The 21371-nt window shown below is 38.7% G+C and overlaps 1 protein-coding gene across 7 annotated transcripts in view; it reads right to left on the bottom strand.

The window, feature by feature from the left end:
• LOC106052086 (neo-calmodulin-like) overlaps positions 1–21371 on the bottom strand; it is a 137498-nt gene that overhangs the window by 58648 nt on the left and 57479 nt on the right. For all 7 annotated transcript variants that reach the window (XM_056015379.1, XM_056015378.1, XM_056015374.1 and 4 more), the window contains one exon: positions 11044–11074. In XM_056015379.1, coding sequence (XP_055871354.1) covers positions 11044–11074 — 31 coding nt within the window. The remainder of the gene's footprint in view (positions 1–11043; positions 11075–21371) is intronic.

The raw sequence follows: 21371 nt of genomic DNA on the forward strand, positions 1-21371 counted from the left end.
GTCTTTTTCATATATTTTGCAATTTCAGGAGATTTCCAGGAGCTCCTGGTAAATCAGGCGGCCACGAAAAATCTGTTATAAGTTATAAAATGGTTTAATTTAATAATTTACACATAGAATTAGCGCGGGTCCTATGAAAGTGTGGGGCCCACTGCGGTCGGATAGGTTGCTGTGGCCTATGGCCGGCCCTGCAAAATAGCCGGTTGACTAGTTATAGATAAAGCACATAGATTAATCACATTCTTGAAAAAGCACATAGATTAATCACATTCTAGATAAAGCACATAGATTAATCACATTCTTGAAAAAGCACATAGATTAATCACATTCTTGAAAAAGCACATAGATTAATCACATTCTAGATAAAGCACATAGATTAATCACATTCTAGATAACGCACATAGATTAATCACATTCTAGATAAAGCACATAGATTAATCACATTCTAGATAAAGCACATAGATTAATCACATTCTAGATAAAGCACATCTAACAGAAACAAGTTTTCGTTTCTTTTTTTTTAAATACTATTCCGCCTTTATGAGGCTGATAACTTTCTGTAACAGCGATTACTTCGCTCTTAATAACTAATGAAGGATAGATTTTAAAAATAATAATTTTTACGCTGAATGATAGATTTAAAAAAAAAATTACCCCGCCCCAATTCCGAATTGCACCCCACCCCAAGAAAAAATTCTGGTTACACCCAATTATAAATCTGCTTCGAGTGTTAGAAATACCAGTTTGGTGACATAGATCCAGACTTCAAAACATTATGGAACACACTAAAATACTGGATCTAGTTAAAGATGTAGTATTGATATTGTATATTAATAAATTGTATGATATGACTAAGGGACTTGAAGAAGGGGCGCATCAGCATATCATACAGCTTTTATTAGGGCTGTTGAGCTGTTTGCACAAATGCTTAAAGTAGGGACTTACTGAACTTAGATTTTCACAGGCAACCAGCGCTGCCTAGTATGAACTATGTCTAATGGAATGGAAATGTATGTGGAACCACCACGACCCACGTGAAGGTAGCCTGCCTCCTATTTCCTGTCACGTGCCCGGAAGTGCAAAGACATGGACGGTAATCGCTTCCAGCATCAGTTCTAGTATGTGGGTAAGTCAAACAAGTTATAGACTAGCAGGACAGTTGCTCATTCTTCATGTGACAACGATATTGGTGTCAGGGGAAACTTCAAACCAAAATTGCCTCCAGTGAGACGTCTGAATATTTGAGGTGAGTCACTTTTCCTTGAGCCACCCTAAATGCGGTCTGGTCCAATCAAATTAGCGAATAGAGGTGTGGACTAGAGAGCCTATCAACGGTTTTAACACAAATAAAGCCTGAATGAAAGACTGAATTATTTCCTAACCTCCTTCTGTTTTCCAATTCGATGCCTCATTTCGGATTTCAATCAGCCCCTCAAAAACACCCAAACATACACACACACACAAAACAACAACTTTTTACCATGTTTCACACAGGCTGAGAACCTCTGGATGAACATTAAAAAACTGGGAACATAAAACCATATCTGCATTCTACAAGATATTTGTAACGATTAGAGTGGCTGAAACATAGTGTATATTTTCAGTATTGCAATTAGGCAACATCTGGACACTTTAGAAACAAATGGTGAGGCAATTACAAGAACAGGGTCGACAACCTGTGATACGTGACTCACGCTTACGTCATCACTTGTAGGAGGAACTATTGACACGGGAGATGGCGTGTAACCGAGAGAAATAGTGCCCATAATTGACAATGAATATGTACAATAGGTAAATCAGAAATCCTAACCATACAATGATCGCACAGGATATTTGGCAAGCAGTTTAGTTATCAAACATCTAGAAATGAAATATAATTAATAACTTGTGTGAAATGTAAAGATAAGATTTAGATGTAGACATATATAAATATGTCTATTTATTAAGAGCAGTTCGAGATCTATAAGAATAAGATATATTTGGATAAGTTATGTTTGGATGCAGAGAGAGAGAGAGAGAGAGAGAGAGAGATCTAACCTCCTCTCCCCACCCCCAATTTGTTCCCACTAACTAGGTGACGCTACAAAAATCTTAATGCAACTAATTGCGAACATGTGAGTTAGAATTTCAGCACATAAACATTCGTATTTTTGAACGCATTTTTTTTAACCAAAAGATTTCGCATGTTTAAAATTCATGTCAGCTTGCTAAGTTTACAAGAATATTAATTTTTTTTAAAAAATTATATATTTAAAAAAAAGAACAAAAGTCAATTTAATTTAATCTAATCTAATACGGCAGTCACATGACGGCAACGTTAACTAGATTACTCTAACAATTAAATTCCTATGCAATGAAAAGAAAAAAAAAATACAAAAGATACACCGATACACTCGTCTAGAAACAAAAGTTTATGTTGACAATTATCAAAGGATGTAACTCTTGCACAAAGAAAAATAAGTATCCGAACTTTTGGTTTCCCTCCGTCAGAGTGATCTCCCCTGCGGTATCAATACTTTGCTTTTCTTAGCATAGGACTAGGTGATTACAGTTTTTTGTTTTTTTCACGTCTCTCATTAAATTGATCAAGACATACAGGGGTGAGGGTGGCGCAGGAAAGAAGTTTTGTTGCGATGCATGTGCATGAAAGGTGAGCGGTGTGGGGCTGCAACAATGTGTATTCTTTCTTGTATTGGCTCACAACGAGATGGAACGATTTCTCTCTGAGTCATGGCCGCGTATTGACTTTTCACTCACGTTGCGAAAACCTCCTTCAGAATCGCATGTTTAAAACTATTAGAAGAAAAATGTCGGGAGAGAAAGGAGGGGGGTGGCAGGGGGAGACAAACAAAACTAGTTTTAACAAGTGTCTAAACATTCTCAACGGTCTTTCGGTTGTATCAATATGCCCCCTCCGTTTGTTTCATTCTATAAATCTGCCACTACCCTGCACACAAACAAACCAAAAATTCGCTTGAAAAATACAGTTAAATGTTCATGGACAAAAACCATTCCCATTTCGTTATTTGTTTTACTATTTACATAATTTGATCTTATTAAAAAACAAAATACAAGATACGGAAGTGGCTCGAGATATTCAATGCATTGTACTAATGTATAAATAAATACAACTACATACAACAAAATAAAGACAAGAATTCAGGGGAGAAACCATTTCGTTATTTGTTTTACTATTTACATCATTTGATCTTTTTAAAAACACAGTATAATATTGAAGTGGTTCCAGAGATTCAATGTGTTTCTACCAATGTATAAAAAAATAAATAAATAAAACTACATAAAAAAATAAAGATAAAAATTCAGGGGAGAAACTATTTCGTTGTTTGTTTGGATAATTATGCCGCATGATCTTTTTTAAAATGACACTTGAATGTGTTAAATGTATTAGAGTTGTATCACAGTGGTTTTCGGAATTCTGTATTTCCAACCTCCATCTTCCACCTTCCGACCACCTTCCAGGTTCCATGAAGTTCTAATTTGAATAAAGGTATTGTTAAAAAAAAAGTATGTTACTAATTTTAAAGTTGAAGTTAGTTTGTGTGCCCTTTTTAAAGCTGTAAAAACAGATTTGTGTGTACTTTCGCTTGTAGCACAAGACCAATTTCTATTATTTAGTTTTTAGCAGTGGTCTTATTAAAGCAGCATCCTTGACATTGTTTACAATCGAAAATAGATCTTGAAAATCCACAATTCGTATTTCTTCAAGAATTGAACTATTTGCGTCACGTGTATTTATTTCAACAACTATTCCCTTTTTATATAGGGTCTATTGCAGTGGTTCTAGAAACGTTTTATCTATCCTACACTGACAAAATCGATTCAACTATATAGATATATACGCCAATATATGGTACGGCGTACCAGCACCTTTTTCGATGTGGGGAAAAATTGTTTCTTTTCTTCTATTTTAACGTTTATTATTATTATTTCTATATCATTAATTTGTTAAGAATGATTTTTTTTTTAATTTCACGCAATAAGAATTAAAATATAAAATGCAGTTGTGATTTACCTTGCACCGAGGTGCGAACTGGTAGTTAAAGGTTAGGCAAGCCAACACTGGGTACCGGCACTGTATATATACGTATTTATTTTAAAAAAAGACACTATCTTATTAATGTGGTGACAGGATTAAAGCGTCAAGCAAATTGGCAGCTCTGGGATAATTATATAGATTCATCTTTAGAACCGCTGGTCAATCTGTCATTGCCAGGTAGAAAGTGTATTCACTGCCTAAATAGTATTACTAGATGCCAGCTTGGCAGCGTATTCTGTAATGCTATGAGCTACCTTCTCCTGACCTGGCTAATTGTAAGATAATGGCGGTGGTGGAGACGTTTGGAAATAATTGTTATACAAAGATTGAAAGAAATGGTGCCATTTTATTTGTTCTCAGCCCATTAATAGCTATGTTAGTTCTCATTCACCCATTGGATTTTTTTTCTAAACCTTCATTGCGTAATACTATCTTTTATCCATGTCAAGATTGATCGTAATAAAACAAACAAAAAAAAAGACATAAAACATAGCAGGGGCATTAATCGCTTTCTTATCTTATCTTAAAGGTTCAAGAGTTATCCTTAGCGAACGATCTATTTTTGCCCAGCGTTTCGATCTCTGTTAATTCTAGTTGTTGATGTTGAAAATGGATTTAAATGCTGTCAAGCTGTTTGTTTTTCAGACTTCTAATAGCGATTGATAAGAAAAAAATTAAACCGAACAAACTAGTCCATAATCTTGGATCTGAGCATATGACAGTTGGCATTATCACTGCTATGATATTATACTTATATCATGGAGAAGTGCATCTTTTTCTTACACATACTTAAATGCTTTGTGATTAAATTGTGGTGGTACTAATCGTCTAAATTACAAATATATACTTTTCAAAGAATGTTACCCGCAATTTGTTTACTGTATTAACTGTTTCTTGATATTGACAGTATTCAACACGAATATATTGGCCTCCTTCAGTCGTAGAATGACTATGGTTCATCTCGCACACTTCCTCTTGTGGCTGTGGAGCCCTATTTTGGAGTGACACTCCCGTCCACAAATATCGCAGGTTAAGGTGGCTTTTGCTTCGATGGTAGAGGAGCTGGCCATTTTTCGCATTGTCCTTTTTTCTTCCAGGGCTGAGGCCCATGTTCTCTCTCCATCTGGAGCGGTCTAGAGCTATGTCTTCCCAATGGTCACTGTTGATGTTCATTGATTTGAGGTCCCGTTTTATTACATCTATGTAACGGAGGTGGGGGCGACCAGTTTTTCTTGAGCCAGTCGCGAGTTGTCCATAGAGGATGACTATCGGGATGCGTTTGTCCTCCATCCGGCGAACATGTCCAAGCCAGCGAATATAAATTATTTAAAAACTGGTTTACAATATTGGAGATTTTTATGAATGGCAACAAACTATAAATTAGCCTTTATTTGGTGTATAGCCTACGGAAAGTGATATTGTGAGGATTTTAAAAGGTTTAAGGCCCGATTATTTTGTTCTTTTTAGCTCTGCTAAATCACCTTTTTAAATTAATTTGTTTGTAGCGCAAAGTAATTCTTGTTGTTTAGTTAGCAGCCCATGACGTGGCAACGAGCTATTGGTCTAAACTGCCTACGGGTTGTGGCGTTGCAGGTTAGTGTTCAGGCCTTCTATAATGATTGTCTCGGCCTACGACCTTATTTAGGTTCGTCGTGGGAGTATTTAATTCCAGGCGTGAATAATGTATGAAGCAGTGCGGGTGCATGCCTAGGTTAGGTTTTAGAGTGTTCATTGCATTTTGTTTTAAAATAAATATATTTGGATTATATACATGCAGAATGTAACTAAACAAGAACAAGGAAACGTATTCCTTAAATTGTTCATAATTTTTATCACAGAACATACAAAAGGTGGTAATAGAAGTATATTGTATAATACTGTTATAATACTGTTATAGAAAATAGCAAAACCGTTTTATGAAAATGTAGTATGAGATGTTACTTCCCTTCTTTGATATAGTCATCCTTTAAAAAAACAAACTAGTTTACTATTAATAGTAAATAGTTTTAAAAATTATGTATTGTATTACATGACTCCTTCTGTCTCGGAAGACAATGGATGAGCTCAGATGAGTCACTGGTTTTGGGGGGGGGGGAATTAGGAATAAACGAGATAAGTATTAAATTAAAAAAAAAATTTGTTTCGCTTTCAGAAAATAAAAGATAGCCGTTGTACCACAACTTTGTAACAGTGGCAGACGGAGCTTGCAACCTACAAGTTGAGTGTCTCTTTCGTATCGTGAGATCCACTGGAGTTGAATCAACGAAACGTGATGTCACCATAGTGCGGAGTCTGCGCATTGATTTTGTCATAGTTTCTATCAGGTGTATTAATACATTGGGATAGATTATTTGCCCATGCTAGAGGTCACATCAGGGACTGGCATTTTCAAGGCGATACTTTCTGGATTGCAATATTGAATCTCACAAAAGCCTTATGCTAATCTTTTAGTGTTAACATGACGTACAATGATTCGGGGGGGGGGGCATGTTGGCTGAGTGGTAAAGAGCTTGGCATCCATTCAAAAGGGTCTAGTGTTCGAATCTTGGTGAAGGCTGTAATTTTGAATTTCGGAACTATTTGGACGCCCACGAGTCCATCCAACTTTGACATTATTTGGGGAAAGTAAAGGCGGTTGGTCGTTGTGTTGGCCACATGCCACAGTCGTTAGCCGTGGACCACAGAAACAGATGACCCTTACATCATCTGCCCCATAGATCGTAAGATCTAAAAGTGAAAACCTTATAACATACGATTCAGAATGTTTAAGAAATCTGTGCAATAGCAAGTGGTGGTCTGAAAGGGAGTAGGCTACTTTATAAAATACGATATGGTGTTTATATTTTGATCATACAAACAGGTTTTTTTTTATCAATTTGTATTTCTGTTCACATTGTTGTAAATGAAGACCACGGGATTCTAGAGTTTGTCATCTATTGTTGATCTTTCTGATAAAGTCATTGTTGATTAATTGTTTTAAGAAAAACTGTTTAGTTCTATTTATTGAGTTGGTATGCTGAATGTCTGCTGTTTAACTCCTGTCTGCCTCTCCCTTGGGTACCTAGCGAGTCATGATTAACACATTTTTTCTTTACGTTTATGTTATCTTTGAAGCGCGGTGGCTGAGTGGGTGGGGGTCCCGGGTTCGAATCCTGGTGACGACTGTGATTTTTTTATACCTGGATCCTTGGAAGCCTCTGAGTCTATCCAGCTTTAATGGGTACCTGACATTAGTTGGGGAAAGGTAAAGGTGGTTGGTCGTTGTGTTGGCCACATGACACCCTCGTTAACTATGAGCCACACAAACAGATGACCTTTACATCATCTGCCCTACAGATGGAAAGGTGTGAAAGGGGAACTTTTTAAAAATATCTTCTTAAAATTTCTTTTTTTTAAATTATCAGTTGTTTTATTTTATCCACCGAATACGCCTGGTTTTACATGCAGGGTCGGCCTTAGGCCACTGCAAACTATGCGATCGCAGTGGGCCCCGCACTTTCATAGGCCCCGCTCTAATTCTAGATGTAAATTATTAAATTAAACCATTTTAACTTATTATTAAAGGATTACCGCGCCGGCCGCAGTGGGCCCCGCACTTTCATAGGCCCTGCTCTAATTCTTGATGTGAACAATGACGTGTCACTAGGGACGTGACAATGACATAGTCTAAAGCAGAGGCGTCACTAGGAGAGATGTAACCCGGTGCGATTAGCTTCTGGTGTCGTTCCCCGCTTATCAGTCGTTGTGGGTTTTTTTTAAAGAACATTATATTATACAAAGATATATTTATCTACATTCACTAATTGGTACACAACTGTAAGGAAGCGTAGTGGCTGAGTTGTAGCGCACTTAACTTCGAAAGTTTTGGATTCCAATCCCAGTGAAGATAATCTCTAATGGTTACCCGACATTAGTTGGGTAAAAGTAAAGGTGGCTTTTCGTTGTGCTAGACACAGGACACCCTCGGTGACCGTGGGCCACAAAACAGAAGACGAATATATAATCTGCCCCATAGAACGCAATTATTAAGTTTGCATTAATTTTGACATTTCATCAATTGCGTTTTATATCACAGATCATGTGATCTGCACATCTGCGCATTGTTGACAAAGATGGCGGAATTAAAATGTGAGACATCTTAAAAACAATGTTTAAAGTAGTATTGTGTAGGGAGCATTGAGAAGGTTTGACACCATTGCCACTCCCTTGCACTGATTCCTTTCTTGTATAGCTTATATATTTTCCCTTTCAAACCTTGCGATCTGATCTGTTTTGCAGACGATGTAAATGTCGTGTGTTTCTTTGACCTCATTTCTTGTACCCTTAGCGTATATTCTATCTCTTTATAAAAATGGAATTGTGGGTGGTATTACGACTATCCGATTTCCAGTTTATGTGACAAACGAATCAAAAAACAATTTTACGACATCAAGAAACAAAAAATAGTACAGAGAAACGATGTTTAGTGTATTTCTATTTGCACAAGGGCGGAACACAGGGAAAGATTAATGCGATTTGATTGGTCATCGCTCATCACATGATCTTTGATCCTGCATCAACACTCACCCCCAATCTTTACAGCGCTTGACCAGGCGCGCGCGGCGGACTGCACGTGCCGTCTCAAGGGAGGGGCCGCAAATCAACTGGTAATAAAGTCGGACTCGGCAGACGCATTTCCAGGAGGAAAAGGGGGGGAGGAGAGATTTAGACTGTAACAGGCCAAGGGAATAAATTTACTTTGATTGTTGAGTTGCTGAAAAGTTTATGGTTAGATATCATAAAGATTGGGTCTCTAGCGCTCATTTATCGTCACAAAATATTTATAAAAAAAAAAGAATGGGCTTTTTTTTCCGTTTTAGTTACTGTTCAGCAAGCGAGTACCTAATACCAGACTGTATGGCTGGAACCCAACTATTTTTATCAGTTGTTTCCCTTGATTTGGTGACAGAACAAAAAAGATATTACCTCCCTTTCAACAGGTGAGGGATGTACGTGCGCGTGTGTGGGGAGACAAGGAAAGGGAATATCTGTAAGAGCGTGTCAATGTGGTGTGTGTGTGGGGGGGGGAGTAGTGTGAGGAAAGTAAGTTCTGTGGGTGTAATGTATTTGAACAAAGGGTGTGTGTGTTTGTGTAATGAGGGGTTGGTAGAAATGAGTGTGAGAGTGTGTGCGCGAGGATGTGTGGAAAAACGCGTCAGTGTGGTGTGTGTGGGTGTGATGTGTGGGGAAAGTGAGTTCTGTGAATGTAATGTATTTGAGCAAAGGGTGTGTGTGTGTGTGTCTGAAGAGGGGTTAGTAGAGGTGAGAGTGTGTGTATGTGAAGGATGTTTGGAGAAACGTGGGGGGGGGGGGGAGTATTGAGGATGTAAGGGGGCCATGTAATGGGGTCATGTAAGGGGGGCATGTAAGGGAGCCATGTAAGGGGGCCATGTAAAGGGGTAATGTCGTATGTGACATCAATGTTTTTGGGACGAACAAGATGTGTGTGTGCCCGATGCGGTGTGTGTGATGCGATAAATGTGTGTGGGAATAAGTTGGGTTTTGAGAGAAATGTGTGTGTGTGGGGGGGGGCGTTGTTACGTCTTGTTATGTGATGAGACTCTTTAGCACCAACACCAAAACGACAAACTCATAGTTTATACATAATTTAATCTTCATTCACACTGTAAACACTATATTGTTTCTATTTCTCCATTTTGGTTCCCCTCTCCTTTCAACACCATTCCACATTGGTTCCCCTCTCCTTTCAACACCATTCCACATTGGTTCCCCTCTCCTTTCAACACCATTCCACATTGGTTCCCCTCTCCTTTCAACACCATTCCACATTGGTTCCCCTCTCCTTTCAACACCATTCCACATTGGTTCCCCTCTCCTTTCAACACCATTCCACATTGGTTCCCCTCTCCTTTCAACACCATTCCACATTGGTTCCCCTCTCCTTTCAACACCATTCCACATTGGTTCCCCTCTCCTTTCAACACCATTCCACATTGGTTCCCCTCTCCTTTCAACACCATTCCACATTGGTTCCCCTCTCCTTTCAACACCATTCCACATTGGTTCCCCTCTCCTTTCAACACCATTCCACATTGGTTCCCCTCTCCTTTCAACACCATACCACATTGGTTCCCCTCTCCTTTCAACACCATTCCACATTGGTTCCCCTCTCCTTTCAACACCATTCCACATTGGTTCCCCTCTCCTTTCAACACCATTCCACATTGGTTCCCCTCTCCTTTCAACACCATTCCACATTGGTTCCCCTCTCCTTTCAACACCATTCCACATTGGTTCCCCTCTCCTTTCAACACCATTCCACATTGGTTCCCCTCTCCTTTCAACACCATTCCACATTGGTTCCCCTCTCCTTTCAACACCATTCCACATTGGTTCCCCTCTCCTTTCAACACCATTCCACATTGGTTCCCCTCTCCTTTCAACACCATTCCACATTGGTTCCCCTCTCCTTTCAACACCATTCCACATTGGTTCCCCTCTCCTTTCAACACCATTCCACATTGGTTCCCCTCTCCTTTCAACACCATTCCACATTGGTTCCCCTCTCCTTTCAACACCATTCCACATTGGTTCCCCTCTCCTTTCAACACCATTCCACATTGGTTCCCCTCTCCTTTCAACACCATTCCACATTGGTTCCCCTCTCCTTTCAACACCATTCCACATTGGTTCCCCTCTCCTTTCAACACCATTCCACATTGGTTCCCCTCTCCTTTCAACACCATTCCACATTGGTTCCCCTCTCCTTTCAACACCATTCCACATTGACACTGCGCACGTAACACTCGTGTTTATGTGCATTTAGATTTCTGTAGGTTAAAAATCTAACGATAATTAAGTTTATCTGTGTATTTTTTAAACCAAAGAAACATTCTTTCTATCGACGTAAAAGTTGGACTAAAAAATACCTTACTGACATATTATTTGTAAAAAAAAAAACAAAAAAAAAAAAAAAAAAAACTTACCTGTTTCTGAGTCTCTTTCTTTTTTTCTTGACTGAAACAAAAACAATAATAGACATGTTTTAGTAGAATAGTCTAGTAGCAGATACAGTAAAAGTCTAGTTTATAAAAAGTTTCTGGTCGTCTGCTGTACGCCATTTTGTTCGAAAACACGAAGGACGTATTCGGTCCATCACATGGTGCAGAGCGGTCCCTACAAAATATCTGCCTACGGTACATATTGGGTAGTTTTAGGTCATCTCCATTGGTTTCCATTTTTTCTTAAGCGATTCATCGTGTTCAACTAGTAACAGGTAATGCATATGACCCACTGATCTAAGTGATGAAATACTAAATATTTGTTTACTTTAAAAACTTTTTATTATGATTTATAGTTCCTGATTTATAAATAGATCAACGTGTTACGAAAAATTTGACACCAAATAGGAACAATATACTATCATATGCAGCGAGTCCAAGCAGCGGCTTTGTTAGTAGCCTAAATGTAAAAGAATTTATAACAAAAGTTTAATTCCGAAGGGTGAAAAAAATTCGGTTTAGTCAGTATCGCCTATTACATATATACATATATATAGGAAGAACAAAGCATAGTTAATTAAAATTATAATTTAATTATAGCTTTTATATAGTGTTACTTTCATGCTTATAACATGCTCAGAACGCTATGGTCCAATCTCAGTTGTGGACCAGTGTGTGTGTGTGTGGGGGGGGAGGGGTAATCTGGGTGAAGGTTTTCCGTGCTGTCTTTAGGGTGTCGAACCTCGAACCCCATTCATAGGTAGCCAAGCCAAGTCAAGTTCAAGCGTACTTAGCCTCTCAACCACGCTTACAACGCACAACCGTAATTGTATATTGCTGTTAATTTAAATACATTCAATGTGGAGAAATTATTTTATCTGAAGCATTCTGTGTACATATACATGTATATCCTATGTATATATTTTGTACTAGAACTAATATTGCAACACTGGATAATAATAATAATAATATTTTTTTTTATAAAGCGCTGTTAACAAACAAAATGTAATACAACATGTGTATTGTGAACAGGGCCGGCCCTAACAATTGCGGGCCCTATGCGAAATGGCTTGCGCGGTGTCCAGTCTGGGTAGGGATAAGAATAATTTCAAAATTTAGATTTTGTATTAGAAAATACATTCGTCTTTGCAATAAATTTTCATTAATTGAAAGCTGACAATTGCCATTTTTGTTTTTTTTTTATCGCGAGTACTTTAGGCACCCCAAAATGACAAATTTGTCTATTTTTCAGGAGATTCTATTAATTTCAGGAGATTTTTTCTTGTAAATTTTGCAATTTCAGGAGATTTCCAGAAGGCCCTGGAAAATCCGGAGGCGCGCAAACCCTGATGTTATATATAAGTTACAATGGTTTAATTTAATAATTTATAACTAGAATTAGTGCGGGACCTATGAAAGTGCGGGGCCCACTGCGGCCACATAAGTTGCAGTGGCCTAAAGACGACCCTGATTGTGAATACTCCTATACGGAATCTCTCATGATGCTTTGCATGTTGTCTCACTAGATATACACCCAGAAAGACTATAACCTAGCAGCCACGCTCTACCAGAATCACAGCTGCCTCTATTAGCTGCCCATTCAATCATTGACCCACACACACAACAGATTAATCTTCTTGCTCTATACTCTTTATGTATGCATTTATGTCCCTTTTACATCCGATTGTCCGATCAAGTGACCCTACAGACCTTTATAAACAGAGAGGGATGATGTTTGGTTTTTTGGGCACATATGAGGTCATTTAGTATTCACGCGCTGCTGTCCAGTGGTGGCCAATCGGATTGCTCGAGCGGCTGACCGTAATGACCACGACATTATCAGCCTTGATTGATACACTGGGTAGGCGTATCAATTATTCAGAGAATCAATTTAGTTTTCCCCTTCCCTCCTTTTCATTTTCTTTCCTCTGCCTCCTTTCGTGGGGGCAAAATACTTCCTCCTCCCCTCCTTTCTTTTTTTTATAACTTCGGCTCTTGATGTGCGTGTGATGTAGTTTATCAGTAGAGGGTTTAACGACAGCGACGGCGCTCTGGGAGAACGTAGAAGAAGCTGGAATCATATTCGACACCCCTGCACCCTTACACAGCGTCGATTAAGATGAAGAACTTTTGGTCTAAATTTACAGTTTTCTACCCTTTTTTTTACAAGCTTATATCCACTCACTTTGTCTGTTTGTACACGTGAGTTCCCCCACACCCAGTCTCGAATCAAGCTGAAATTTCGCACAATTATTTCTTTTACCTAACAACACAAGAATCAATTAAAAAAAAAAAAACTTATTAGTTAATTAACTATTAGTAATAAATTATTTTGTTTGGTATCTCGAACAAGGGGAAAAAATGGTAATTGACTGAAGCGGTGGTATAAGCTGAATTAGTTTTCTTTATAGGTCTTCGTCTGACGTAATCATCTTCTTTCTCTAAATAACGTCTGTATTTTTATAAGATAATATAAGACAAACCTGAAAAATAGGTCTTCGACGGGATTTGAACTCGAGACCATCGTTTCGAAGGCCAAGCGCTTTACCACAGTTACGACATGATTTGGACTTTGGCGCGAAAAGTTATTTGTTTCATAAAAAGGAAAAGTTTTGCTTAGAGTCAGTGACGTCAGTATTAAAAAACAAGACTAGGATTTAGGAAAGTGTAAACCAAAAAGTAAACAGTAGAATTTAGGCAGCTTTAGACTACGGTCGGCTATAGTTTCTGATGTAGAATTTAGAGAATACTACATTCGACGATCCTCTTCATTACGTATTCAACTTCTTGTTCGACACCGTTCATCAGCGTAGAATAGCTTTATATTGTTGGCCTTTCGCCTGTGTTAATCGGTTTGCTTACTCCAGTGTTGAGTGTTACCTCCGTTTGGACGAGACATAGAGCGAAGGCACCTAACATCTCTCAGCCTCAACGCCCCCTCATACGTTCTCTACTATCTAAGCCCCTGGTGAAAACCTTAAAGAGAAGAAATGGATAGACCACTAAGGCAGCACAAAAAGCACTGAGGGAAAGGCATCATATGGAACCGAGTTCATTGCCCTTAACGGGGACGATAGAAATCTTCATCAATCTGACAACATTTCTCAGTGGATTCCTTTTTTAAACTGTGCGCTTCCCACGGCCGTAACGGTAAAGAGAATGTGAGTCTCCATGCTCCGAGGATTAGAGCCCTCAGAAACAAAAGCTGTGATAAATGTTGATCACTTGGAAGCAGCTCAAATAGAATGATCGCTTTCTTCCTTCTTTCTGGTGGGATGTTGTGCAGTGCCTTCCTCTTCATGTTCTATGTGCATTGAATGAACATTAAGGTAGCACTACAAAAAACCTTGCCCAAACCAGTATGGCAGGGGCAGTCGGTACCCTATTCGGGTCATGAACCAGACAGACAGACGGACAGACGGGGTGAGCGGATATAAGCTTTGTAAAAAATATAATAAAGGCTGTATAAAAAAAGTGTATGACCATTAAATGTCCTTTTCATTCTCATAGAAATCCGATTCTTCTTTTTACATTAACCAGAAGACGTAAAGACTACTAATACAAGTTAAAATTATATTATTATCTTATTATTTATGATACCACAAAATTATAGTTTACTCATATTGCATAACAAGAAAAACTTTTTAAAAAATTAAGCCAATACCTCCATTATTAAATTATAAATACAATAAAATAATTTTTAAAAATTATTGTAAAAATGTATTTGTTCAGTTCGAGTATCGAATCCGTAACAGTGTCAGCCGTTAGAACATGCGCATTTTTCGATTCGGCCAGCGAGGACTGATTTATTGGTATGTTCATTATATGGATATCTAGATCTAGCACTAGATCTGAAGTTCTAATTGAGAACTCTTGAAGATCTAGTCTTGATCTACTTCTAGATCTAGAATCTAGATGTAGTCTATATTAGATTTACGTAAAAATGTAAGCAACACTTATAAAATGAAATATAATTGAAGCATCTTTAAATGTATTGTTTTCACATAATTACTGTAATACGGCTGACTACGCCATGTTGGCCTTGATATATTCTCCAGCAAAATTTACATTTATTTATTTTATATTTGAAAAATTATAACGGTCAAACTAGAGTTTTCTCCGTGTGGTCAACGATTTTTATCAGTGATATACACCAGCTGTTAAAGTTCTAGGAAAATCGTTAGAGCCATTTTTGAGATCAGCTGTCCAGATTGCTGGATCCAGGTTTCTGCTGGTTCCGTGAAGATCTGACTTGAATAGAGGTATTGTTAAAAGTATGTGGACGTAAGATGGCTGCCTGATAGTAAGTCTCAATGGATTTGGGTTCAAAGTTAGTTCGAACCCTGCCGCCACATCCCTTGCCGTCCTGCAGAAGGTTTAGAATAGGACGTATTATATATATATCTTCTTTTCTGAAGATACGTCCGAGACGTCAGTCACATCTAACTGGACCCCCCCCCTCTCCTCCCTCCCCTCCCACCGAGCAATCAATCCTTTTTTTTTTAATTGTTCCTGAGTGTTTCTATTCTACGAGTGGTTTTTTGAATTTGTTTACTAGGGAGGGTAAAGAGAGGAAGGCAGCTGTCTCTTCAAGACTTCTGAACATTAGAGCATTTCAATTTTCTCAGACATTACCTAGCGAAGTGGACAAGGAAGATGGAAACAGTAAGGAAATTATAAGATATGAGAAAATATAACGAAAAAAGTCTTTCTATCTATCTATCTATCTATCTATCTATCTATCTATCTATCTATCTATCTATCTATCTATCTATCTATCTATCTATCTATCTATCTGTCTGTCTGTCTGTCTGTCTGTCTGTCTGTCTGTCTGTCTGTCTGTCTGTCCGTCCGTCCGTCCGTCCGTCCATCCATCCATCCATCCATCCATCCATCTATCTATCTATCTATCTATCCATCCATCCATCCATCATCTACCTATCTATCTATCTATCTATCTATCTATCTATCTATCTATCTATCTATCTATCTATCTATCTATCTATCTATCTATCTATCTATCTATCTATCTATCTATCTGCCTGTCTGTCTGTCTGCCACTTTCAGTCTAGCCCAGTGTTTCCCAAACTTTCAACATATGAGTACCCCTTCAATAATTTGTGTAAACTCTGACTATCCCCCCCCCATCCCAAATGATGAACGAAAAGGCTGAGAAAAGTTGAGTATTAGAACTATAACAATTGCCGTTTGGGACAGAAAGTGGGTGCTGACGAACTAGATGAGTGTATTAGGATTAGGCTTAGGGTTATGGTTATGACTATTTAAAGCAGATTTGTTTAGTACTTTGTGACATAAATAAAAGGTTAAGCGAAATGTCTATGAAATAGATTAAAACAAAAAAAAAGTACATGATACTTTTAGACAGTGGGGTAGCTAGAGTATATGATGCCTGGTGCGGTACCTCATCTTGATGCCCCCCCCCCAAAAAAAAAAAAAAATAACTAATTAATAACATTGCTAAACCTTACTTTTTTGTTCAAAATAATATGTATTCATTAATCAAATATTGTTAATTTAAAAAATCACTTTTACATAAACATGCTACAAATGAATTTTACGCGCTTTCTTGTTGGCAAAAGTATCAATAATTTTATCGAAATCAATTTTTCCACCAGCTCTTGTTCAATGGACAAAATTGTCAAATTAGTGAGTCGTAAATTTGTCATCGTTGATCGCAAGTAATTCTTGATCAGTTTAATTTGGGAAAAACTTCTCTCGCATGTAGCGACGCTTACCACAATAGTAAAAAATATGCGAATCATGGTGACGATATTCGGGTCTGAATCATCTAGCTGATATTTTTTAATAAAATACAAGAGCTCAACAGGTCCTTGTTTTGGAAGTGCGGAGGCTTCTGGTGAAACTTGACAAACCGTTGAAGCCTCTTTCGCTCCAGCAGAAATTCGTTTTTATCAATGTCGCTAGGAGTACAATCGAGATTGATTTCGACCTGAGGATTTAATAGCTGGGAAGGCGACAAAAATTCATATCTATCTGCTACATCATGAAGTTGCTCGAATCGGGTGATTATTTCTTGAACAATCCTGTCCAAGGTAGAATAAATGTCCCTTCGTAACTCTTCTTTGTGTGTAAGTACAGAGTAGTCACTTTTCTCACCAGGCATCTTTTTCTTATGGCCAATACGTTTTTGAGGTTCTGTACTGATTCTCAGATCTGAACACACACTTTTGGCTAAGGTAATGCTGGCTTCAGCGATGTCCTCTCGATTACTACTTAAAAATGTCTCTAATGTTTTTAGTTTGAGTGAGCAGTCTCGAATAGACAGACAATCAATCCTTGTTTTTGAAGGTAGACTTGCGCATCATTAATTTCAGTTAATACAGGAGCCCAAAGTCCAAGATAGGTGAGAAAATTAAAAGACTGAATAGCAACCAATAATCCACCTTCTTCAGATCTAGTCGATGAATTTCCATCTCTGCTAGTTAATGTCTCCAGAGTTTCTATAATTTTAGAAAATGTATCCCTAACTATCTTGACGGCTTCTCCTCTGGCGCTCAAGCGGGTCTTAACTAAACGTTTAAGGCTAGTTCGGGTTATTTTGATGAGGATATCCCAGCGGTGTGTTGAAGTTGAGTAAAAGGCGTGTAAACGGTCCAGTGTACCAAAAAAAGTTACCGAATTGACTTCAGCTTCTGCAGCTCGAGTTTCTGCTAAATTAAGAGAATGGTTTGAGCAGGCATTGAATAGTGACTTCTAGAATACGTTTTTGGGCACCGTAATTTTGACCTTTCATGACCGCAGCATTATCATAGCCTAGACCCTTGCAGTCCATTATGTCTAAGCCATCCGAACGCAGTTTCTCTAAAATCATCTCAGCGGTTCCAGCAGCATGCTTGTCCTTTGTGTCGATGAAGTCAACAAAACACTCACGAACCTGCACCCCGTCATTATCCATGACAACATACCCTAAAATTTGGGAAGTTTGATCCAGCTTTGAGATGTCAGAGGTACTGTCAAAAAATAATAGAGAAATATTTGGCTTGTTTTACTTGCTGTATGATTTGTTTTTTAGCGTGATCCCCCAATATTGTAATAAATTCATTTTGTATTTGTGGAGACATGTATGTATTCGGTCTGGAACAAAGCTTAGTTTGAAGCACATGCTCCCTCAAGAGTGGATTGTACTTTGATAGTAATTTTACTAACTCTCCAGGTTTTCGTCTCTTCTATAATCAAATCTTGGGCCTTGTTGTCAATATTGTTCCCTACTCTCAGGAGATCCCTCCAAGCAAGCGATGATTGAATGTGAGCTCTGCTGGTTTCATGTTTTTCTATTTCCGGGGATAACCTCCACCACTCATTGAATCCATCTTTGGATTTAAATGAAGATTTGGTACTTGATCTTGTTGAGAAGAGTATGCAGGGGAAGCAAAATAAGAATTCTTTTTTTTGGGCGAATAACACATCCACTTTCTAAGAACTTTCTCGCCGTTTGACATTTGCCGGAAAAACCAAGCCTTTGAAAGCTTTCTAGCCTTTCCTTTTGCTGATTCTTGATGTCTATACGCCTCTCTGAATTGACTGTCCATACGCTGAACTGTTTCAGATCCTTGAGTAACATGGTGTATGCGAATATTATCTGTGATGACATCAGGCCAATCTCCAATGTCGTTCAGTCTAGAGTTCATTATCCTGCTTTCAGTATTGTTTACACTGTCTGATGGTTCAGCTTCTTCAGTATGAATTTTTGAGGAGTGTGCTAAAGACATGCTTGTGTGCTGTCCTTTAGTCTCTAGAACCTGATGTATTGAAGTATTTTCTTCTTTTTCATCATCCAGGATGTCGGCCTCATCATTTTTTTTTTGGATTCAATGATAACCGTCTCATCTTGCTTTGTTGCTTTTAATTGTTCAGTTAATTCATACCCAATAACAGCTCGCCTATAGTTATTATTATAGCTTTTATATAGCGCTACTTTCATGCTTATAGCATGCTCAGAGCGCTTTGGTCCAATCTCATTTGTGGACCAGTGGGGGGAGGGGGTATCTAGGAGTTGGTTTTCCGTGCTGCCTTTAGGCGCTCAATAAACACAACTCTGCCCGAGTCGGGTGTCGAACCTCGAGCCCCCTTCTAGGTAGTCAAGACAAGCCTAGTTCAAGCGCACTTAGCCTCTCCACCACGCTTCCCACGAAGCCGGTGGACTCTGGCAATGATGTGACTTGAAATTGTCTCGATGCTTCTTTAGACTTAAGAAACGCACCTCACTGCGGTCAAAGAAACTGCTTTATGCGGATGACATTGTCCTCTGGTCAACCGGCAAGAAAGCCGACCAAATACAGGCGGCATTACAAGCAGACCTCCAAACCATCTCCTCGTATTGCGACAAATGACAGATTCAGATAAACGTTGCCAAAACGACCTGGTCTTTGTTCAGCCTAGGAATCGACATTCTTAAGGCTCCATTCGAGGTTCAACTCGGTGGGCTGTGACTCCAACGTGAAAACACGCCAAAATATCTAGGGGTGACCCTGGATAGAAAACTGTCAATGCTCCAGCACATCCAGGAAGTAGAAAGAAAAGCTTCGGAGAAGTTAGCGTTACTAAGAAAGCTGGCCAGCACAAAGTGGGGTGCCAAAGCTTACATGCTACGCACATTGTTCTTAGGAGCAGTCAGATCACAAATTGAGTACAGCTATACAGTTCAAGTATATGCCAGTAAAACTGCCTTCGTATCACTCGACCGAGTACAATCACAGGCACTAAGGTTCATTTGTGGCACCTTTCGGACAAGCCCAACAAACGCTACTGAAAGCTTAACAAACGTGCCCCCTTTACATTTAAGGAGGGAGAGGGCGGTACTTACGGCCTACGAGCGCTACAAAAGAGGCGACTCTAGGCTACCCACCACAATCTTAGTGCAACAGTGGAGAAAGAGGAACCGCATAAAAATGCGATCGTTCCTCCACTTTGCGGCCAATTTGTCAAAATCAGCTGGGCTCTCCACTGATAGAATTCCTATTAGAAGAATTAGTACTTACCATCCGTGGAGGAGAATGCCGGCCTCACAAATAAACATGTCCCTTATAGGGCAAGAGGGAGCCACCAAGAGGCGATTAACACCTGCCATACTCCAAAACTTGGCATCAGCTACACTAAAGTCCTACCCATCCGATGCCATTTTCTGTTATACCGATGGGTCGGTAATGAGGGGCCCCGAAAGATCTGGGTATGGGGCCCTTATAGTCTACCCAGACCGGACAGAACCAGAGATGCCGATTTCTCCGTCTGAGCTTAAAGGGGTTTTGAGGTGCCAGCCAGACTAGTCAGTCTTGAGCACTGTTCATCATTTTGTTTACGTTACAGTATTAAAATTAACTGGTTAGTTAAAAAAAAAACTCGTAGAAAACAAAGGTTAGCTTATTTTAAAAATATAGACATTACAATAGAATTATTTCCAAAATTAAACTATAAAGAATCATAAAGAAATGAATAAACTAAGACAATTGTTTAGAGCTAGAGTTTAGAAATATATTTGTAAACTATATATCTAGATTAAACCAATGGACTAAACAATGAAGCAAAAAAAAGGTTGGCCTATCTTCTTCTTTATATTACAGAGCATTGATCAGTGTAGTAACAACATGTACCGTGTGTCCGAAATAAATCTAGTAAATTAGATTCAAACTGTTCTAGAGCTTACATTTACATTGTATGGAAGAAATAGTCAAGGAGATGAAACAAAATAGCGACATGACTAGTTTATAAATCGTTAGTTCATGTTTAAAATACAGTAGTTTATGTTTGTTCGTGTCCATACAAATAGTCGTTTTTACTGAAACGCTCAGGGAAATAGGAAATTAATACACACTGGGGGAATTTTGGTGCCCCTCTCCACTTGGTGCCCTGTGCGGCCCGCACCACCCGCACATTGGTAGCTACGCCACTGCTTTTAGACCAAGTGGTCCATAAGATTGATAGTATAAAACACATCTTTACATATAGCCGAAGGTTATTGACCACGTCAATCAACCGACTTTTACTTTCCCCAACTAATGTCATCCACCCATTTGCATTAGGTGTACTTAGGTACCTAGGGCCGGCCTAAGATAATTGGAGGCCCTAGGCAAAGTGAATTTGGTGGCCCCAAATGAAATAGAAAAATAAAAAATTAATATCGAAAAAATGAAATTACTCAATTTATTTAAGACCTAGAGTACTATAACATTGGGCACAAGTTTCGCTATTTCTTCTCTAAAAAGAATGTTTTAAGTCTTGTGCGAGGTCCCCAACAATCGGAGGCTGCCTAGTTTGCCTATTCCTAAGGCGCCATT

The sequence above is a fragment of the Biomphalaria glabrata genome, chromosome 17 (assembly GCF_947242115.1).
Source record: "Biomphalaria glabrata chromosome 17, xgBioGlab47.1, whole genome shotgun sequence".
NCBI lineage: Eukaryota > Metazoa > Mollusca > Gastropoda > Planorbidae > Biomphalaria > Biomphalaria glabrata.